The sequence below is a fragment of the Marmota marmota genome, unplaced genomic scaffold (assembly GCF_001458135.2).
Source record: "Marmota marmota marmota unplaced genomic scaffold, marMar, whole genome shotgun sequence".
In the NCBI taxonomy this organism is placed as follows: Eukaryota; Metazoa; Chordata; class Mammalia; order Rodentia; family Sciuridae; genus Marmota; species Marmota marmota.
Genome location: NW_025999842.1, coordinates 30,950,132 through 30,968,689, shown reverse-complemented (window position 1 = coordinate 30,968,689; position 18,558 = coordinate 30,950,132). Strand labels below are relative to the sequence as shown.

Here is an 18,558-nt window from a genome sequence, read left to right as displayed (position 1 = left end):
ACAATTTTCTCATCTCCAATAAGAAAATAAAAGTAAATTCTTTCCGTTAATTTCTTTAAATCGTCTATTACATGGTAATTAATGCACTTAAACTAGAAAATATGATCTACATAGCTTTCTTTGCCCAGGGACACCTGTAACTTAGAACTGAAGTATTTTGTTTCCTTGCTTCATAAATTAGAAACAGAATATAATTTGCTAATTTTAAAATAGGATTAACAGATTTTTAAAATTCCATACTTTTTCTCTCCAAGCTGAAATTGATTTTATATTCAGTACGTTATATATGATTGACATGTCTTTATTCACTGTCATGGCATTTTAAAATTGTATTTACTGTGTAACCATGTCTTTAGAAGACCATCATAATCAAGACACTTTTATCTTTGAATTAGTATAATACATTTGTGCCACTATAGCTATAGGCAATATTCCCAGAAAGGAAGATGGGACTGATGTGAACTTTTTCATTTTGGTTGATATCACTAATATACTTTCCTACAATATTGTATCTATTTATATTAGCCACAATATATAAGTTTCCACTTCCCTACACTGCTATTAAAGACTACCTAAAAAAATATTTTTCATATAGTAATTCTAGCATCATAGCCTTTTCATATTTATCTGCGTAAGTTAGGTCAATGACATGATACTTTTTTAACCAGAATAAAAAGAAATACATTTAATATCCTAACACAACACTCCCTACACACACACACACCCATGCACACACACACGGACTGAAACAAAAGATTCAGAAAACCATATTTACTTGTAATATGTGATGCATTGATAAAAAATAGTTTATGACTCACTAATAGTTCACATTCTACCGTTTAAAAAACTCCAATTAGAAGATCCTAACTTTCTCTTAAAGTTCTTAAAAATTTCTGAGTTTACCTGTGTGCAGTGACACACACCTGTAATCCTAGCAACTCAGGAGACTGAAACAAGAGGATCTGAAGTTCAAGGCTAGTCTGGGCAACTTAGTGACACCCTATCTCAAAAAGGGCTGGAATTTAACTCAGTGGCAGAGCACCTCTAGGTTCAATCTCCAGTACCACAAAAGAAAAAAAAAATCTGAATTTATATAAATGAAATTTATGCATCAGAAAAGAGTCTTACTGAATTGCTTAGCACCTCACTTTTTCCTGAGGCTGGCTTTGAACTCGTGATCTTCCTGTCTCGGCCTCCTGAGTAGCTGGGATTACAGGCCTGTGCCACTGCGCCCAGCTTGACTCATTTTTTTAAGTTACTTAATGGCATGACAGTTTTCTTCATTATTAAGATTGTATGTATACTATACCAATGCTGTCAAGATAGGGTTTTTTCCCCTTCTAAATTGCTTGATATTAAGCGTACTTTGAATACTGTCTTAGTTGAATTTTTCACTGTTCAGTTCTCTTGACATCTAATGGTTTAGATATATGAAAAAGTGAAATATAGAAAGCTATCCCAAAGTCATAGTCACAGTCAGAGATGGAATTCAGGACTTTGAGTCTAACTACCCATGTGCCCTTTATCTGAAATTGGATTAGCTAATACATACTCACACAGAAATAAGTTGAAAATTATTTCTACAAATAAAACAAAAATTCCAAGTTCCTCACAATTATATTCTGAATCATTCATTGCTATTTTCATTTTGAAATTTTAATCCTCAGGAACAGGATCTGGACTTGGTACATTTCTTTTAAAGGTGCTTGAAGATGAATTCCCAGAAGTATACAGATTTGTGACTTCAGTTTATCCTTCTGGTGAGGATGATGTCATAACTTCACCTTATAATAGCATCTTGGCAATGAAGGAACTTAATGAGCATGCAGACTGTGTGTTGCCCATTGATAATCAAGTAAGAAATGACATTGGAACTTATGAACAAAGCTTATGTACACTTACACCTGCTCGTGCATTTACATGAACCGTGCTCTTCAGTATTAAGCATTCTAAGAGAAAAAAAGAGTTTAAATTGTTTTTCTTTCTCTTCTTTCCTAGTAGCTCATCTGTGTCCACTCTTCTTAATAGTCTCTCAAATTTTTCTCTCAAAAGTCTTTATTTGACATCATTAGCAAAATTGACCTCATGGTGAATTCTGGAAAGTTGGGTAAAACTGTGAAGCCCAAGAGTCTGATTACTTCAAGTGCTGGGACTTTTAAAAAGCAGCACAAGAGGCCCTTTGATGCAATGAACAACATTGTGGCAAATTTGATGCTTAACCTAACAAGGTAACCCTGTCTAAAAACATGACTATGCTTTTGATGATGTTTTAGATTTTTGTAGATTTAGATTTTATTATAAGTTGTGGGAACTTTTTTATTATATTCTTTCATCTTATATTTTTATCTCTTGGAATGATATCTCAGATTTTAATTCCTATGACTGTGAAGCAGCTTTCTACAAGTACATTTTATGAAATATTAGTGGGTATTTGATAATAATGATTTTATGGTAGATGCACTGGAGAAGTATTTGTTCAAACAAAATTAAGATTTTTTTTGCTATAGAACATTTTAATCTCTTACACCACCTACTAATATATAGCTCCTTGTTAGCTGATCCAAAAGATTTCCATAACTTTGATCTCAAAAGATTTCTTCAACATTATTGTATTGCAAATTGTAGACTGAATCAAGCATATTAAAAAAAAATTATTAAAATTTCTATAATAATTATTGACCTAAAGTCTGTTTTAAATAAAATACTTTGTATAATGAGCAGGTTTAATAGTATGTAGTTACACTTTAGGTAATCTAGAAATAAGAATTGCTATAGATGCTATATTTTGTATTTTAATTAATCCTTACACATAATTATTTGTGATACTAACTTTCAGTAATACCAGAAAAAGAGCTATATCTAAACAGAACAGTGTACAAAATATTTGAGAAAATGCCTGCCAAATAAGTCAAATTACATTAAAAGTGTATGTTTTTAAATTTAAGATGTTTTCTCATTGTTTTAATGTCAAACTTTTAGCTCTTCAAGGTTTGAAGGATCCCTTAACATGGACATTAATGAAATCAGCATGAATTTAGTTCCTTTTCCACAACTTCATTATCTTGTGTCAAGCCTAACACCTCTATATACACTGGCAGACATTAATGTTCCTCCTCGGAGGTAAGATGTAACTTAATTTCAGTTTCTTCAGAACTTGACATACTTTTAAAGAAAATTTAAGAGAAAAGTTTATAGTAATTGTAGTTATGTCATTTTATTTGTGAGAAGTGTATAAAATACAGTCGATAACAGCCATTTTTTCATTGGATGAATGCTTGTTTAGAAGTAATCATTTAAAAATATCAAACTATTTGCAATTAAATCCAATGGTGTAATTTTTAGGCTTTTGGGAGTTTTAAAATTAAAGTTTACATCCGTTTATTTACAGACATTGTGGTTTTAAGGTAATCTTATCATGTACAGTGATGATGAGCCTGAAAAGTTCACTGTGGCATTTACAGTTGAAAGGAAAAAGGTCCTGCCAAACTCTGTAGATAGTATGTATAGATTCCAGAGCCTGGAATATATAATAAAACTAAAGATTCCTTTTTATAGTTAAGATTCTGGCAAGAAAATGATTCTATGGTGCAGAAATATTATAATGACATTGATAAACTTTCATTTGAGCCAGTAGCAACCGACCAGTTGTGCCAACTAACAAGCAGAATTTCTTTTCTGCATGGGATCATAATGGCCTTGTCATGTATGTACCATATACAGTGTATGAAACATGTTGATCATTGAATGTTTACTACTATCAGCCCAGCATATTAAATTAGTATATTTAATAAGTAGAATTTACACTTTTAATGTGGACACACATCCCACTAATAGTTCCTCACTAGTTTTTAAATCTTACAAGAAAATAACCTATGTGTCGGCCTGCTTGTTGTGTGGGGGCTCTTAACTTCTTCTGAGTATCAATCTCTAAAGTAATGTCTATAAGTCAACTTCATAAAAAATGCTCAAACCACATGCATTCCAAAATTTTGAACATAATCACAAAGGATTGATGAAATTCCCAAAACTCACCAGCCCTTTTAAGGAGTCTGCCCTCTCTCCTTCTGTGGAGTAATCAGCATAGAACATAATCTTCATTAGGGCAAGAAGTTTGTTTTGTTTTGGGTGGTGTGTTTTGGTTTTGATGCTGGGGATGTATGGAACTCAGGGCCCTGTGTCTACTAGGCAAAAATTCTATCACTAAGCTGCATCCTCAGCCCAGGAAATTTTTATACTGTATTCACTGCTAGCCCTCTTGTGCTTAGAATAGAGCCTGGAATACATAATAAATACTAGATAAATAAATAGCACAGATTTTTGCAACTCTTCCCACTTATTCTATAGGTTCAGCACATAAAGGTCTGGCTAGAGTTAATCTCAGTAATCTCATCATATTTGTATTGAGTTACATGGTAATTAAGAACTAAAGTGGGGTCATATTCAGGACCTAGAATCTGTACATTGTTAGATACAAACTATCAGTTACTTTTTTCTTCCTCTTTTTAACTGAAGACATTCCTATATTTTTTTTATCCTTCAAACACAAGACTTCAGTTTAAAGTCTTCCTCTTTAGCAACATTACTGCAGAGTTTAATCTTGCATAGGAGAACATCACATTGTCCTTTGATAGTTTCTTCCTAATAATTAATTTATTTATGATGTATTTTACAAAATAATGGTCTTAATATAGCTTCCATTAGTTTTAATAGTTGTGATACTATTGAATTAGATAAGCATATTCAACTGAGCAAAAATGATACAAGTTTCAGAAATCACTACCACATTGAGCTAATGCTACTCAACATTTTGTAATTACCTAAAATCACCAATATACTGAAAAAGATTTAAAAAACAAATGAAAAAGATGTTACATAATTATTCCTAATATTTACCATCAAGATTACTTTGAGAGAATGATAGATATTTTATATATTTAGAATACATGGTATATATTCTAATTTTAGTATAGTATTATTATTTTTTTTACCTATGGATGACTATCTTCTCATTTTATAATAACATATTGAAAAACTTTTTTTTTAATAAACAATGACTCTTTATTGTTCTAGGTTGGATCAGATGTTTTCAGATGCCTTTAGTAAAGATTACCAACTAATTCAAGCAGATCCCAAACATAGCCTATATCTCGCCTGTGCCCTCATGGTTAGAGGAAATGTACAGATTTCAGATCTTCGCAGAAATATTGAAAGGTTTGGTTTCCATTTTTCAAAATAATTTATGTGTACTGCTTGGAACAGTGTAACATAGTAGTTAAAACAACCTCTCCTCAAATTATAGCAATGTCACTTCCTCAAGTATGACCTTGAACAAGTTACTTAGCCTTCCTGTACCTTATTTTCTTTAAGTGTAATGTAAGAGTAGTAATAGTACAAAGTTGTTATTTATGAATATTATGTGATACATGTTCTGAAAGTGTTCAAAAATTGTACCTAATATTGTTCTTATTACCAACACTATTACTACACAGCTTCTGTGTTTATACTCTATTTGACAGTTTATTATTAGAAAAACTACTCCATTGAATTACAAAATTATAATACCCTCATTTCTTTTTATATTCAGATTTCTAATCTTTTTTAAAATAATTTTTAGTTGTATATGGACAGAATATCTTTATTTATGTATTTGTATGTGATGCTGAGGATCGAACCCAGTGCCTCACACGTGCTAGGCAAGCACTCTACCACTGAGCCACATTCCCAGCCCAGATTTCTAATCTTAAAGGATATATTTCTAGCTTTTTCAATCACCATCAAAGCTGAATTAATGTCTTCCTATTAATGTCTCTTAGCTCCCTATCATATTGTCCCATGATACTGTTAATAGTTTTTTTTAAAAGGATAACTTAGATTATAAACTAAGCAATTAGAATCGTACCATCAGTAATGACTCTATTTAATGTGCACTACCATCACGTGGTATTTTTGTATCTCAGTTCTTACCTTTTTTTTTTTGTATTTCAGATTAAAACCTTTTTTTAAATTTCAGATTAAAACCTTCTCTACATTTTGTCTCCTGGAATCAAGAAGGCTGGAAGACCAGCCTGTGTTCTGTACCGCCTGTGGGCCATTCTCATTCATTATTAGCTTTAGCAAATAACACATGCGTGAAGCCTACCTTTGTGGAACTGAGAGAGAGATTCATGAGGCTCTACAAGAAAAAGGTAATCATTCACCTTCCTTTGTTGTGGCTCTTTTAGGTGTATCACGTTACAAATAAGGACCAACCTCATCTACCATTTTGTTGTACTGACTATAACTGAAGTGGAGAAGCTTACTCTAAATGAGATGTATTTCCTGAGTGTATAGGATTTAGGCAAAATATTTGACTGAAGTTCTCATTTCTGTTGTGAAGCTGAACATACTATAATTTTAACAGTATTTACCTTATAGGACAGTTATATGTATTAAAGTCCCTGGAATGGTAATTGTTACCCACTTTTGTATTTATAGGCTCACCTCCATCACTATCTACAGGTTGAAGGGATGGAGGAGAGCTGTTTCACAGAAGCTGTGTCATCTTTGTCAGCTCTTATCCAGGAGTATAACCAACTAGACGCCACAAAGAGCATGCCTGTGGAGGACTTCCCTAGGCTAAGAGTAGCTGTGTGAAAAAGAAACCAAGAAATATGATTGTCACTTTTTCCTAATTTCACATTTTTTTTTTTTTAGCATTTTTGTGATTTAGAAAATTCACTGTTTTTCATATCAGAGTATTGTCTAAAAAAGAGTGGTTTCTGTTTAATCACAATTCATTGATACCAGTGTGTGAAATTAGTAAATCCTATTACCTTCACTATAAGCAGTTTATAAAATTGAGAGAACAGAGTTCTTTAACAGTTTGCCTTTGCTTTATTTATTGCCTAATACTTATACACCAATAATCATGTCTTTGGTAAAAAAAAAAAAAAAACTTGTACAGATATACTTTTTATACTTATTTATAATTTATATTTTGATATTGTTTAAATTGATTCTTTAAAAGTATATACTAGGAATTGAACATAAAATATAAATATTTCCATGTAATATCCACTAACTTCAGAGACAGGCTTTATTATAACTGTTAAAGAGATTGTATTTCTTCTATAAAAAACTTGTTTATACTATGTTTTAAATTATTTTTAAGTATCATTGCTTTTTTATCAATCCAGTTGATTTTGTAATAAATGTACATATTTTCAAACAGTACTATTTGTTATTTTACATATCACCAGTATATAAGTAAATAAAACATTACCAAGCTTGATAACTTTCTTCACTGGCTATGTAATAGTCTATTGAAGTTGTTCCAGTTACTATAGTCTCCACTTTGATTCTTTAACATTATTTTTAGTCATATCATTTAAGGAAGTGATTTGTAGGAACAGTTTGTTTTCAAGACAAACTAATCTGTTATGTGCTTTCTTTAGTGTTTGCTTTTAAGTTTCCTTTGCAAAGTAATACTATTCTTGGTCTTTTATCTTGGAAATTTAGTTTTTCATAGTATTTATACTAAACATAATACATTGTTTATACTAATTTATAATTGTTTATAGTACATTTGTTAACAGTAGCCAAAGAAGCTTTATTTTCTCTTTCCCAAGAGAAATCTTAACTGATAGTATAGGGCATTAAAAATTATAAATATGTTTATAGTTTAATCTTATTTTTCTATTCAGGAATACAGAATCTTTTTTGCCTTATAATGATTATCTGATAGAAGCCTACATATTGCCACATATAGATTAAATTTTTAAAATTTAATATGCCTTTTTACACCTCATTAGCAAAGTGTTCCAGATTATTTTGTAGAATAAAATATTTCCTTATAAATTATGCTTTTATTATATATGGACTGCTTGTGTGGTACCAAAATTATATCATTATAGCATATATTTTAAAAATGAGTTCAATTTCAGGTTTTTCAGGTTTTACATATATTTTTAGAACCTCTTTTAGATACTTTTGATATCTTCAATGCAGTTACCAGAGAATATTATGTTTTAAACTCAAAGTATTGCCAACCTTTTATAACCACTCTAGTTTTTTGATTATATGACATGACAACTAACCTTAGCTTTACAGAATCAAGAGCTCAGAAAACATATCTCCAGGTTCCCTGCAATTTCTTTGACATACACAAGATGTAATCCAGAGCATCTTCCACTTAAATGAGCCTTCATTTGGGCAATCAAATTGGATGGTAATCATTTTAGACTTATTAGGAATGCAACATCTTTTATCCAGGCATATTCCACAAAAAGTGGGTTTGTAACTCTGAGTACTTAAGCACCCAGAAAAGAGAAATTTTTCAGCTTTGGAGAGTTGGAAGATAGGTTGGCATCTTTTTCCTTTAGGAATCTGAAAAGATACATAAAGTTAAAAAAATCATTCTTTACAGTTGATTATAGTAATTTAGAAAAATATTATGTAAAACATTTTAATAACACCTCTGTAATAATAAAATTATTTCTGATACCCCAGCACTGAAAAAATAATTATTATTGCTGGGCATTAATATTAGTTGCTGTTTAGGAACTTCCAGCACTCTTTCTTCTCTTCCTTTAAAACCCCCTCTCACCAGAAATCTGCCCTCCCTGTTCATACCATCACATTATGACACTCTCTTCAATGTTTCTTGCTGTCTGTTCTTTACTCAATTCCTCAATAAGTGGAATTTTCTTTAATATCAAAGACTATGGCATATATCTTAATTCCTTTAAAATTGGGTTGTCGACTTGCTGATAAGATAGGGAATGTGTTGGTAATCAGAAGAATTTTACAGAATTTCCAAAAATTACTCCTTTGAGACAGTTGTCTAGTTTAAAAAATAGGACCAGCCAGGTGTGGTGGCACACACCTGTAATCCCAGCAATTCCAGAGGCTGAGACAGGAAGATCCAAAGCTCAAGGTCGGCATCAGCAACTTAGCATGACTGTCTCAAAATAAAAAAAAAAAGGGTTGGGGATGTGGCTTAGTGGTAAAGCATCCCTGGATTGGATGACCAGTACCCCCTCCTGAAAAAAATGGGACCAGATCTAGTTATAACAAAACAATCTTAGAGTAAATATTTTCTTACAGTCCTTTGACAGGTTTGCTATCTAACAAGTACAGAGCATTTTGGAAATTGTGTGGTCTACTTCAAAGTTGGTGATATATAACTTAAGATCAGATATTCTTTACTTGATGGTCTTAATATCTGTTTAACCACAATTCTGTATTCATTACTTTGATTCCACTATGTAAAATTATTATGGAAAAGAAAAAAGAATGTAAGATCAACTCTTAGAGAACACTATGTAGGGTTACCACAACAAATCAGGCTAATCAAGACCCACATTATTAAGATATTATAATATCTAGGATCAAGAAGTCAGCATTACCTCTACTAGGTAAAACTTTACCCCACAAAGTGTGATTAGTATTTTCCTCTGAGATAATTTAATTTTTGAGAGTTTCAATAAGATGATTTTATTTTTATAACAAAACCCTACCACCAAAACACACATACATTATAACTTTCTAGGAATTTCTTAATATTGAATTATAATTAAATGAAATCTAATTAAACTTTACCTTTACTGTATGTGATATATTACTGTTGCATGGCTGAATATAACATAGTCTTTGCTCTTTTCTCATTTTACAGTTGCTATTTTCATTGGTGACCCTGTTAGATATTCCTATCCCACATGTTCTGGAGCAGGGAGTCCACCTTGTAGCTTGCACGAGACATTTTCTTTTCCAACTAAGTGGAAGATTCCTAAAAGCTAAAACAGAGAGAAAGTACATATGTATGTATATTTATGAACTTGTGTAGACAGATAATTTTTAATCATTAAGCTAATAAAGATCTTTATGAATAATGTAACTCATAATCAAAGAAGTTTATGGTCTAATTCATTCTATTTCCCTTTTTCTTGCCACCCAAATTATGTTTTAATCAAGTATGATAGACCAATTTCTTAGAACGAATTAAAATTCTGTATCTTTAAAAAACTGAATAGCTTTACTCATTTATATCATTCTAGCTTATCCTGAGTATTAAATCTAAACTTATATTCTGATTGATACATACCATTTTGATTCTGCCTCAGGCTTGATATTATTCCAACAGATGTTGAAATAAATGTTGGTAGGATTAGAGAATTAAGATATTAATCAGAACAGTATGATCATGTTAAATTTTATGATATATTAAAATCCAAAATATAAAAGTTATATAAGTCATTGCGAATGTGTAATCTTTTATTCAGCTTCTTTGTCACATTCCCTATAGTTTCAGGCCCACAGTGCTCTCTCCTTGGGCTAGCCACTTCATATCATCCATGGAAACAATGAATGGATCCATGAATGGGTCTGAAGTGAGTAGACAGAGCCCCTCCACTGTCTAGTGCTTAGGAGAAACAGAAGGAAGAAAAGGTAAATGACTCTTCCATCTCCATGTAAATTCCTGGGAGATTGTTAGACTCATGAATGAGTCAGGTCCTTGGTTCACTTGAGCAAACTATGTGTTGGTTTATTGTCTCAAGGCATTTCCTTAAGATTAATATATATCCTCTATTGGATGCTTTGGGAGGAAGGTTGTAATTTGAGTCTGAGTTAAATATAGCAAAGTTCAGACTGTGTTACTTTAAAATATCAATTTAAAATTTAAAAGATCCAGGAAAAAAAAAATGCCATCTTGATAGACAATATCAATCACTCTGAAGTATGTGCTATATTTGTATAAAGTGATAACATAATACTGCTTTCAGTGTTATTACAGTAGGATCTTGCAGTGCTCATAGAGCTGAGAGGAAGCAGAAACATGAAGATACCTGGAAGGTAGACAGCAGTTTTAAAGACCTCAATGTAAAGCTGGGTAGGGTAGTTGCACACCTGTAATCCCAGCTGACCAGGAGGCCGAGGCAGGAAGATTATGAGTTTGAAACCCCATCTCCAAAAAAAAAAAAAAAAAAAGAAAAGAAAGAAAAGACCTCAATTCGGGAAGCAGATTACAAGCTTGTCACACATCTGCAGTAAATAAAAGTAGGTTAGATTATGCATTACCAGTAACCCTGATTAAAGTTAAATGAGCTGCAGTTCAGTAATTTAACATTCATTAAAATGCAGAAAAACTGGAGGAGATTTATAAAGTAAAAGCTTAGTGTTCATGAGCATTGAGAAAGGCATGACAGCATTAAATGTCATCTCATGCTTCTCACTGACCTAGCTAGCAACAGCTAGATTCCAACCATAAACTATATATTACTATAACAAATATATCTCAAAGTGTGTGTTTTTGTCGTGGTTAATTTTTAAAAGCCAAATTCTTACACGGATCATAAATACATTTCCACAGCTAAGCAAAAGAGAGACTGAACATATACTTCCCTTGAAATATAACAAGGTCCAACTCTCAAATACCAGAGAGCATTTGGGGAGATTTTTCTCATTTTTTAGAGCAAAGCACTAACCACCAAAAATGACCAGGGGATGGCTCTACCAATCAGGCTCCAAGTGAATCCACTGAAATTGATCCAACTCTTCAAAGGAAACCAACTTGAACTTGATGCAAAAGGCTTTCCTTATGGAAGACTGCTGCTCTGAGGTTCTGAGAATCTTCTGAGTCACTCATATTCTGTACAGAAAACCAACTGTTTCTGTACATTTTGCAAAAGGAATAATTTGGGGACTGATAGTATAGCTCTGTGGCAGAGTATACACTTAGCATATGCAAGGCCCTAGGTTCAATACCTAGCACCAAAATATATAAAGAAAAGGAAATAATGTGGCTTATTATTTTAGAGCATGAATTGTGTCATGCTGTTGGCTAAATAATCGTGTGGTAAATACAAACTCACCACAATCTATAATTTTTTTTCAAATGAACTGACATAATCAGGGTCCCTGGGTATATTATTTTCATAGAGTTAGTTTTTTTGTTGTTGTTTATTTATTTTTTATTTATTTTATTTTTTTTTTTTTGTATTGAGGATTGAACCCAGGGGTGCTTAACCACTGAGCCACATCCCCAGCTTTTTTTTATATTTTATTTAGAGACAGGGTCTCACTGAGTTGCTAAGTGCCTCACTAAATTGCTATGGCTGGCTTTGAACTCATGATCTTCCTGTCTCAACCTCCTAAGGGATTACAGCCCCTGGGATTACAGGCATGTGCCACAGTGCCAGCTCATAGAGTTAGGTTTAAATATCTAAAACTCTTTTCTCTGATTATTATTGTTTTTATTGAATATCCACATAATAAAAAGCTTAGAGTTTTTAACATACACCAATATTCTGTATCTCCATGACAATATTCACTGCACGCTAAATTCAAGAAGCTGGCATCAGCGTTGCCCCTTTTGAGTACTTCCTCTCCTGTGCTTCATTTGCTGGTGTTTTTGAAATTTCTGTCCTGAAAATACTCTGACACTTAAAGAAGGGTGATAACTTGAAAGCAAACTAGAATTCTGTTTGCACTTGCAAACATCTAGGTACTCAAGTAATAAATGCTCATTTCATTTTTCTAACTACATACATGGGTAAGCTACTTTTAAAAGCCTCTGTGGGAGGCATGTGTAAATGTGTGTATTTAGAGAAAGCAGTAAATTGTTGAACTTCAATTTTAGAGTGAATAAAAGGACTTCATTTTTCTAGTTTTAAAAATAATATTTACAAATTCAAAACATGTTAGTCCATAAGTATTTTTTACTTAGTCGTTTTGCATTTGTTTATATCATATAGAAAGGTTGCCTTTGAAAATTTGGAGAAACAGATGGCCAAACTTCTGCCTATAATAAAACAATACAAATAGAAGTTTTCCCAGGATACATGAGAACAATATTTGGTTAGTTTTCCTTAGGAGAGGTTGGAATAAGCAGAGGTGTAAAATTTGAGTTTCCTGACCTAGTATAGCTTTTTTAAACTGGAATACTTTTACCAGAATACACCTGCCTGAGGCAAAGACTGAGTGGGATGGTACACTCAGACTACATCTTACGTTAATCACCCATTCATTCTGTACCTGTGATACACAAAAGGAACATGAAAGAAAGCCACCAAGTCATATATGAGAAACAGCTCTATGTATAAGCACCTGGCATCGTCTTGAAGCTTGTTGAGAGTTGCCTTTGTAATGGTCCCATGCCGCACTTGGACTGATCAGAATTCTTTCCATCTTTAGCTCTAGAGCACTGGCTGTCAGCCAGCTCAGGTATGAACAGAGGAGTGCATCCAATTGCCCCACTCACACAGAGGCAGCTAAACAGGGGGTTGGGCTGAAACACTTGGCCATTACGATAATGGACCCTGTTGAACTCACATCCAACAGCTACAAGGTCTGAAAAGAGAAAATTGTCAAGCCATAATTTGAGATAGTTGGACTTCCAATTATACACCTTATAAGATGTAACTATCTCCTTCATGAAGTATAACTAGATTTTTTTTTTAACAGCTCTAGATTTTTAAGGCCCCTTTGGAACCGCCTTCACAGAACATCTGTCTAAAGGTTAAAATGAGCATTTTCATCAGATTGTAGGTTATATCCCACAAAGGGACATTATCAGAATTAAAAACAAATAAAAACTCTGTTCTGGAGAAAATATTTTTTTGTTTTGGGGGGGTTTTGTTGTTTTGTGAGGTACTAGAGATCAAGCCCAGGGCCTTGCTCTTGCTAGTCAAGCACTGAAATTAATTTTTAAAAATCATAAGCAATGAGATGATTATAAACTGAAGAGGGAGGTTTAATGCCAGGTGAGATGGAAATTTCCCCAGACATCCAACAGTAAGCTAGAATATATTCTTTAGAATATCAGATAAGTGAATGTCAGAAGAAATCATAATTTATTTATGATTTATTTAACTATAGTATGGTAAGGTAACTAATTGAAAATTAGAGGAGATTTTCACTTCATTTTGAGTATATTCTTGGCCTTTTGGATCAATAATTCCCCAAGTGTGTTCTACCCCTTGGCAATAGCTGAGATGTTTTCAGGGAATCTGTGATCAAGAATTTTCAAAATACTATGGCAAGCTGGCAGTATGGTGTACCTGTAATCCCAGTGGCTTGGGAGGCTGAAGCAAGAAGATCATGAGCTCAAAGACAGGCTCAGAAACTTAGTGAGGCTCTAAGAAACTCGGTGAGATCTGTCTCTAAATAAAATGTAAAAAAATGGCTGGGAATGGAGCTCAGTACCACTGGTGGTTCCAATCCCCAGTACCCAAAAAAAAAAGAAAACAAATATAGTATTAGTGATACATGTTTTTCGTTGTTGCTATTTGCACAGAACATACAAAAACAATGGACAATGGTACTAAAACCCCTTGTACCTTATCATGATTCTAACTGTACATGTACTTGTATTTTTCCTTGCCATGCACTTGTGCTTAGGAAAAAAAAAAAAAAAAAAAGCTAGTTTTACCTAAGAATATATCCCTGGTAGCACAGTAAACTTAATAATTTTATTAAATGCTAACCATTGAGTACATGTCTATTTAATACTCTGTATGATAAAATCAGAAGTATACACGGACCGTTCTGTGTACTAAAGTACATTGGCCATCATGAGAAAAAGCACCATGCTATTATTCAAATTGTGGCATGGGCTATCTAATTTTTTTAGTGGGAATTTTACTTGAAGAAATAATTTTCAGATAATCTATGGTTATTCAGATTTGGGTATTTTGGAGACATTTTCTTGAAAATGAACAGAGTAATCCTGTCGCTTCAAGAAAAACAATTGACAACATTGGTTGCAACTATAGAATTCAAGCTTTAAAGCAAAAATTACAATTTTGGAAAACATCTACCACTGAGCTCTATTGCTACCCAATACGTAGACTTTCCTGAAGAGAGTAATATCAGTGGGATTTTTAAAATAGTATATAATGAAATCTAGTTTGAACATCTACATAATACAGTAAACCAATGCATGCAATGACAAATTTATGCATGAGTAAAAGACCCATTCCAAGTGGGTCTTGGATATTTTAATGTCACCAAATTGAAAGGTTATTAATATACTTTCAGATTTTATGATGCTGCTAATTTTTAATGGACTACCACTTACCACATTTAATATAATATTTTTTAAATACATTCATAATTATTTGAAGTGTTTACTAAAATATTTCTTGCTTTTCTGATTATATATCTATGTGAAGTCATATTTTCTTTATATATTTCAAGCAGAAAAATAACAGCTTGGCAGAAGCAGATGTGAGAATCTAGCTTTCTTCTATTAAGCTAGATATCAGAGAGATTTACAAAAATGTAAAATCATGCCACTCTCTTCACTAAATTTTTCTGTCATAGAAAATATTTTTTTCATCAAAATATGTCATTCCTATTAATTTGCAACAGGTTTGTTATGTTTAAATAAATTTTTAAAATTCCTAATCCATTAAATATCAGTAGATAAAATCCATATAAACAAAAGTTTTTTGGATCCTTATTAATTTCTAAGACAGTAACTTTTTTAAAATCACTGTTATGGTCAGAAAGCAACAAATTTTCTCTAAAGGGCTAAACAATAAGTATCTTAGCCTTCGCAGGCCATATAGTCTCTGTACTACTCTGTCATTGTAATAACCACAGATTCTATGTAAATGAATGAGCTGTGTTCCATTAAAACATAGTTTACTGTCATAGTGAGCTAGGAGCTAGATTTGGCCCCTGGGCAATAATTTATGACCCCCAGTTATACATTATCCCCATTCCCATCCTCATGTTTACTGGTGAAGACATCACATTTTAGGTGACATTACTTGTAGAAAAATCTGATACAATAAACTTTGGTTCTGTGAGGGGAAGGCCCATATCTCTTTTTTCCTCTGTTGTATTCTGACTTACTGGCCATAATTCCTGGCTCAGTAAAGGATGCTAAGTGTTGATTAGATTACTGAAATAACCTGCCCAGTTTGGGAGAAAGGAGTATTCTGAATGCCAAGGTCTTTGATAGGTCATGGATTCTCTATAGAATTTCCATAAATAAGAAATACTTTTGAAACTCTACTGCATACCAGATACTGTGCTAGGTGTTTTAGGTTTTATGTCATTTATTTCATCTTCCCAAACAGCTCTATAAACTATGAAGTACATGTAATGTAACTGAGGCGCAGAGAGATTAATCAACATGATTAGGAGTCACTCTGTTAGAAAACCAGGATTGAAATCCAGATCTCTCGTTCTTAATACAATATGGTGCTAACAAGGGTGTCAGTTGTTAGACTTGATGGTCTCTTCATAGTCCGACTCCAAAGACTTACTCTCATTTCATGCTCAACCTAACTTCTGGCAGTAAATTACCTTCCCACTTGAACTTTTCTATAGAGTGAATAACTGCCCTACTGACCTATTTTTCTTCCCTTAGGAATTTTGTTTTTTATCCTAAATGACTTGGCATTCTGGATCATTACCAATGTGTTCTAGGTGTAGATAATCTGAATCAGAGTTTCAACCCAAAAAACTGAGGGTCAAGTTGTGCTTTGGGGTGACACCACTTTCTTTTTTACAAATCTGCAGTAAAATTCGACTGTACTTGGGAAGGCTGAGATTAAAGCAGTGTGTATGAGTTCTTGATATGTACCCTTTTTTTTACATCATATATTGTTATGCCGGATTATTTTTTAGTTACAGAAAAGGCTGAATTCAGATAGTTTCTGACAGTGTTAACAAAAGCCATTGTTATGTGGCATGTCAAGAAGTCAGACTGTATAAGTTCTCCTGTTTCCTATCATTATAAGCAATTACCCGTAAAGAACTGCAAGATCGCTTCAATGCAATGAAAATAACAGATTTCTGAACATTCATAGGCATCTGCTCATTTCCCATGGTGTCCAATACAATGAAGCCAGTCCCACTGGTTCACAAAAACTAAACCCACCTTGTACGTAGCCAGACTAAACTCATCATTCCAAATTAATAATTTAAGGAGAAGGGAATCTGTCTAGACTCAGCCTTTTCCAGTGGGTTCAGAAAAGGACACTTACATGCACACACTCCAGTCTCGTACCTAGGCCTGTCTGCTGAGTAGTCACAATACAGCCCTTTGTGCGGGTCACAGAGGTCAGCTTCATTACAGATGTCTCCTGGTTGTTTGGCACAAATTTTGCAGCATCCACAGCCGTCTCTCACCAAACTCACTCCAGGAGAGCAGCGGGGCTTCTGACGGGAGCACTTGCAGGGCCAGTGACAAAACTGTTTACGCTGATGTGCTTCTGTTGCTTCTCTGGGCCCTTTTTCAGTTGTGTCTAATGGCCCTGTGTCCTGTGCCCTGCAGCAGAACTTCATTTGATAATAAAGGCAATGTTAGAAATGGTTCCTCAAAGTAATTTCAGAAATCTTAGAGAAATAGAAGATTTCTCTAAAAGAGGTAAAATACAATGTGGTGAGTTACAGGATCATTAGCACTTAACACAGTTCACTCTCTGGAAATACTTTCTTCACTTGGCTTCCAAGATGTTGCTTTTTTATTTCTCCTCTCTCGCTTATTTCTCCTTCTCAATCTCCTTTGCCACTTTCTTCTTGTCCTTCTGATGTCTAAACACTGGAGCAGGGGTTAAGACCTCTGAAGTACTTTTCCTCAATTCAGATTTCCGAATTCAGACTCAAACTTCCTAAGTAATATCTCTACATAGGTTTTTAACAGGAAAAGCAAACTTAATCAATCAAACCATACTCCCAATTTTCCCCTCAATTTGCTTTTCCACATACTTTCCTATTTGAGCAAATGCTCATTTCACTATTTTTTCAAAACACTTTGCAGTTAAGGTCATTCTTGACTTCTTTTATGTTTTACATCCAATCTTGTCAATAAATCCCACTGGTCAAAACTTTAAAATACACCTCCCCTGACCATAACATTCCTTTGCTATTATTTTGATCCAAGCCACTATTATTTTTCACTTGGATGATTCTGGGAGCCTCCTAAAAGTTCATCTTGCTATTTTCTTTGTCCACTCAGCATTCAAAATGAGTCTTTTAAAATATGCCAGATCACACCACTCCTTGCTAACAGGGCATGGCTTCCCAAACGGCTCTCCAAGGCCCCACACCATTTGGCCCTCACTCCCTATCTTCTTTCGCCAACTCCCACTCACCCCTTGACCACTTCGCGTTAGCCACAGTGGCCACCTCATTCTTTAAGTACTTCAAGCGTGCACTGCCCTTAACTATCTCCAATGCTCGCTTTATTTAGATCTGCTCAAATTTCTCAGTGAGGCCCTCTGCCCTCTCTAAAAAGAGCACCCTACCCCTGCCCTTTCTCCAGACACATCTTATCACTTGCCTCATTACCTATGTAATGTTTTGATTCCTGCATCATGAGAGCAAGGTTTTTACTTCATACCTTTCTAGCTGACTCCAGAAAAGAAAAATGTTTATTAAAAGTGAGAACATGATGCATCCTATGTGTCAGGGACTTCACCTTCATTTAACCTTCATAGCAACAGTATACAGTAGTTATTATCCCATGTGACAGGTAAATAGTGATCCCCTCAAAGATGTGCACATTCTAGTCCCTGGAACCTGTTAATAGTCCACCTTGCTTTTTTTTTTTTTTTTTTTTTTTTG

General features: G+C 33.6%; 2 protein-coding genes across 3 annotated transcripts in view; one reads left to right on the top strand and one right to left on the bottom strand.

The window, feature by feature from the left end:
• Positions 1-18,558, top strand: part of Tube1 (tubulin epsilon 1) — a 32,707-nt gene that overhangs the window by 8,277 nt on the left and 5,872 nt on the right. Inside the window, exons 8-13 of one of the 2 annotated variants that reach the window (XM_015500339.2) lie at positions 1,668-1,855; positions 2,053-2,228; positions 2,980-3,120; positions 5,071-5,211; positions 6,011-6,185; positions 6,475-7,209. In XM_015500339.2, coding sequence (XP_015355825.1) covers positions 1,668-1,855; positions 2,053-2,228; positions 2,980-3,120; positions 5,071-5,211; positions 6,011-6,185; positions 6,475-6,633 — 980 coding nt within the window. In that variant the 3' untranslated portion in view covers positions 6,634-7,209. Of the gene's footprint in view, positions 1-1,667; positions 1,856-2,052; positions 2,229-2,979; positions 3,121-5,070; positions 5,212-6,010; positions 6,186-6,474; positions 7,210-18,558 lie in introns of those variants that run through there. The other variant, XM_048790620.1, reaches the window with a different exon arrangement.
• Ccn6 (cellular communication network factor 6) overlaps positions 8,043-18,558 on the bottom strand; it is a 15,726-nt gene continuing 5,210 nt past the window's right edge. The window contains exons 2-5 of the mRNA XM_015497413.2: positions 16,977-17,271; positions 13,084-13,326; positions 9,580-9,773; positions 8,043-8,364 (exon numbers count right to left, since the gene is read on the bottom strand). Of these exons, the coding sequence (XP_015352899.2) occupies positions 8,083-8,364; positions 9,580-9,773; positions 13,084-13,326; positions 16,977-17,271 (1,014 nt within the window). The 3' untranslated portion in view covers positions 8,043-8,082. The remainder of the gene's footprint in view (positions 8,365-9,579; positions 9,774-13,083; positions 13,327-16,976; positions 17,272-18,558) is intronic.